Raw genomic sequence first — 4,225 nt, 5'->3', positions numbered from 1 at the left:
GGGCTTTGCCTCCTATGTGATGGCCGCAGCACCCTTCATGGACTTTCCTGAGGACGTAGTCCGTTTGGTCGGGGTGCAGGCATTTCAGCAGGGGCTGGTTGAATCCTTTCCTGAACAATTGACCCTGGATGATCGCATACCTGGCTGCTTCTCTTCTTAGTTTCTTAGCTTCTTTTTCGTTGTCGGGAAGCCTGTCGTTTTCTAAGAAGTCGGTGATGGGGTCCAACCATGAGGGGCTTAGCTTCGAGAGGTGCAGGGTGACTGCCGGCTCCTTCATCATTCCTTGGATTAGAGATCAGTTGCCTTCTCCTGGTTTTGTGCTAGCCAATTTCGATAGGAGGTCTGCCCGTGTATTCCTTTCTCTTGGAACGTGGTGGATCGTGACTTCCTCGAACTTTTGGCTCAAATCCTTGACTTTCTCCAGGTACTTTTGTAGTAGTGAGTCCCTGGCTTGGTAGCTCCCGTTTACTTGGGAGGTGACGACATGCGAATCGCTGCATACTTCCAACCTTGTTGCTTCGACCTCCGTCGCTAGGATTAGGCCTCCTATGAGGGCTTCGTATTCCGCTTGGTTGTTTGAAACGGGGAACTCAAACTTGATCGACTGCTCGTACACGACCCCGGCCGGGCTCTCTAGGATGATCCCGGCGCCCCCGGACGTCTGGTTGGAGGCCCCGTCCACATGGAGCCTCCACAGTGTGCCCGTTTCTTCGGTTGGTTCTCCCGTCACTTCTACCAGGAAATCCGCCATCGCTTGCGCCTTGATCGCTTGTCGAGGCTCGTATCGTATGTCATATTGGGAGAGTTCGATGGACCATGTCATCATTCTTCTAGCCAGATCAGGCTTCTGGAGTACTTGCCGGATTCCTTGGTCCGTCCTTACGATGATCTGGTGACCCTGGAAGTATTGTTTTAACCTCCTCGAAGTGGTCAAGAGTGCCAGAGCTAGCTTTTCCAGTTTGCTGTATCTTAGTTCCGCCCTCTGTAGGGCTCTGCTCACGAAATAGACTGGCTGTTGAGCCCTTCCTTCCTCTCGTACTAGAACCGCGGCCAGGGCTTCTCTTGTTATGGCGAGGTATAGGTACCGCTTGGTATTTTTCCGGATTAGCTTCTACCCCTCTTTGGGTTATCATGAATCCTAGGAACTTTCCAGCCTCCATGGCGAAGGCGCATTTGAGGGGATTAAGCCTCATGCCGTGTTGTCGGAGGGACGTGAATACACTTCTAAGGTCATTCAGGAGGTCATCAGGTCATGCAGTCTTTGCGAGGATGTCATCCATATAAACCTCCACCGTCTTGCCCATGAGGTCACCAAATATTTTGTTCATCAGTCTTTGGTACGTCGCTCCCGCGTTTTTTAGGCCGAACAGCATTACCCTGTAGCAGAAGGTTCCTTCTGGCGTTATAAATGCTGTTTTAGCCTCGTCGGGTCGGTGCATCGGTATCTGATTGTAGCCGGAATAGGCATCCATAAAGCTCAGATATCGGTAACCCGCCGCCGCGTCGATGAGGGCATCTATGTTGGGGAGGGAGAAACAGTCCTTGGGGCATGCCTTGTTGAGGTCTGAGTAGTCTACGCACATTTTCCATTTACCGTTGTGCTTCTTTACTAGCACTACGTTCGAGAGCCAGGTCGAGTAGTCTAGTTCCCATATGAAACCCGTTTCAAGGAGGCTGGCCGTCTGCCTGGCCACCTCCTCCGCCCTTTCGCGCGACATCTTTCTCCTCCTCTGAGCCACTGGACGGGATTCTGCTCTAACGGCCAGGTGATGTGACATAACTCTAGGGTCTATGCCCGGCATGTCGGCCGATGTCCAGGCAAACAAGTCCCCATTGGCCCTGATCATTTCTACCAAGGGTTCCTTCAGTTCTTGTGGAAGATTCTTATTGACAAATGTGAACTTGTCCTCCATGTCACCGATCGTAAATTTCTCCATGTCCCTCTCCGGTTCCGGTCTGGGCTTGTCGTCAACCCTGGTGTCCAAGTCAGCCAGGAACACCCCTGACGCCTCTTTGGATTTCTTCCTTAGGGAGAGGCTGGCGTTGTCGCAAGCAACCGCCGTTTCTAGGTCTCCCCTTATGGATCCTATAGATCCGTCGTCGGTAACGAACTTCATGACTAGTAGTTTGTGTTGATTATTGCCTCAATATCGTTAATCATCTTCCTCCCCAAAATGATGTTATAGGCCGTAGAATATTGGAGGACCACGAACTCAGCCATCGCCGATCTTCGGCCTTGGACGTGTCCAACGGATATCGGCAGGGATTTTATTCCATCTGGCTTGAGGAAGTGGACGCCTAGTCCGATGACCCCGTGCTGGTGAGTCGACAAGTCGGCGTCCTTTAATCCCAGAGCGTCGAACACGTTGCGGAACATGATGTTCGAGTCTGTCCCCGTGTCAACAAGGATCCGTTTTACGAGACCTGTCCCAACCCTGGCCGTAATGAGCATGGGTGGATTTTCAGGGGCCTCGTTGAACCACTGATCTTCCGGGCCGAAGGAGATAGATGGGGGCTTCTTCGAGCTTCGCATCGGCGTGGAGGAGACCGCTAGGATCTTGGCGTCTTTCTTGTGTGCCGACCTCGACCTTGGTGCCACGTTTTTGGCGGTTACCACATTTATCACGGTGAGACCGTGGTCTTTGTCTTCTGGCTCTTGTCGTCGCTTTGTCGACCGGGTCCTTCCTTCATCGTCCAAGTCCCGATGTCGCCTCCTCGGCTCTCTTATAAGATGGGAGAATTCTGAGAGTTTACCGTCCCTTATGGCTTGCTCTAATGCATCCCTCAGGTCAAAGCAGTCTTGTGTTTGGTGTCCATAGCCCTTGTGGTAGTCACAGTAGAGGCTCTTGTTTTCCCCCGTGCGGTCCTTGAGTGGTCGGGGCTTCGACAAGATCCCTTTCTCGGCTATTTGCTGGTAGACTTCCATGATGGGGAGAGTGAGGGGAGTGTAGTTTGTGAACTTCCCGATTCGGGAAATCGGTCTGGGTGCCTTGCTCGGTCCTCCTTCTTTAGTTTGTTCTTTTTGGCGTTCTCCGTTGCCCTGTTGCCTCAGTTGATTGTAGCCGTGATGCCGTTTATTGGCAGCCACGACCTAGCTGACTTCCTCATCATTTATGTATTCCTTTGCCACCGTTTGGATTTCGTGCATCGTCTAAACCGGTTTCGTGGTGAGGTGTTTTCGAAAGTCCTCGTTCAGGAGGCCGTTCGTCAGACAGAGGCTGGCCACCGAATCGGTTAGGCCATCAATTTCTAAGCATTCGTCGTTGAAGCAGTCTAGGTATTTCCTGGTCAGCTCCTCGGGCCTTTGGGTTATCCCGAGCAGATTGATCGGGTGTTTTGCCTTCGCTATTCGTGTTGTGAATTGAGCCAAGAAAACCCGACTGATGTCCAAAAACTCACAGATGGACCCTTGCGGGAGGCCGTTAAACCATCGGATCGCAGGTCCGGCTAGGGTGACCGGGAAGGCCCGGCACCTTACCTCGTCTCCTACTCCCTCCAGATTCATTCTAGCCTCAAAAGTCGTGAGGTGTTCCAGAGGGTTTTGGATTCCATCGTACCTCATGTCCGTTGGTTTGTCGAAGTGCCTCGGCAACCGGACCTCAAGGATGGATTGATGGAATGGGGTGGCGCCCATTATCACGGGTTGTCGCGTCCTCGCATGCCTTCCTTCTTCGCCTTCGCGATCTCGTCTCGTGTGGCGCGTTTCCTTGGCTCGGGAGTAGATGATTGTGTCGTTTCGTCTTCTCGGGATAGGGGAGTCTTCTTGGGTGCTTTCCGCTTCCGTTCTGGAAGCGGAGGCGTGCCAGGGGTGACTCTGGTAGGAATCTCTCTCCCGGCTCTCGGGGGACGGGGAGTAAGTAGGATCGGTGGTCCATCGATCGTGCTCCTGATCGGCTAGTTGTCTCTCTAGATTTTGGACTCTGTGGCATAGCTCCTGCATTATTCGGGCGCTGTCACCGCGAGTTCCTCTGAAAGGTCGTGTCTCTCACATCCTTGTGCGCGGTTCGATGCGTTGTAGGGGGGACCTTCGTCGTCCTCCTGGTGAAGCGACAGAGGCTGCCGCCTCTGCGCCGGCTGCTCGGCCTTGGTCCCCAAGGCCCCGCACAACTTCCATAACAGCGTGTCCCCACAAACGGTGCCAATGTTCGGGATCACGGTTACCGGACAGTTCGGGTAGGGGTGTGAAGCGACTGGATTGCTCGTCTTCGAACGGGTGTGCCGAGCC

General features: G+C 53.3%; 2 protein-coding genes across 2 annotated transcripts; both read right to left on the bottom strand.

Moving 5' to 3' along the window:
* Window positions 1-295: 295 nt before the first annotated feature.
* On the bottom strand, window positions 296-751 carry LOC140176549 (uncharacterized). The gene has a single exon (XM_072208074.1). The coding sequence runs from the start codon at window positions 749-751 to the stop codon at window positions 296-298; it is 456 nt and encodes a 151-aa protein (XP_072064175.1).
* Window positions 752-2,119: 1,368 nt separating this feature from the next.
* Window positions 2,120-2,926, bottom strand: LOC112721459 (uncharacterized). The gene has a single exon (XM_025772525.1). It carries the CDS (start codon window positions 2,924-2,926, stop codon window positions 2,120-2,122), a length of 807 nt encoding a protein of 268 aa, XP_025628310.1.
* Between the last annotated feature and the right edge of the window lie 1,299 nt (window positions 2,927-4,225).

This window comes from Arachis hypogaea, chromosome 2 (assembly GCF_003086295.3).
Source record: "Arachis hypogaea cultivar Tifrunner chromosome 2, arahy.Tifrunner.gnm2.J5K5, whole genome shotgun sequence".
Lineage (NCBI taxonomy): Eukaryota > Viridiplantae > Streptophyta > Magnoliopsida > Fabales > Fabaceae > Arachis > Arachis hypogaea.
Note: the sequence above shows the minus strand (reverse complement) of the source record. Positions and strands in the feature narration are given on the sequence as shown.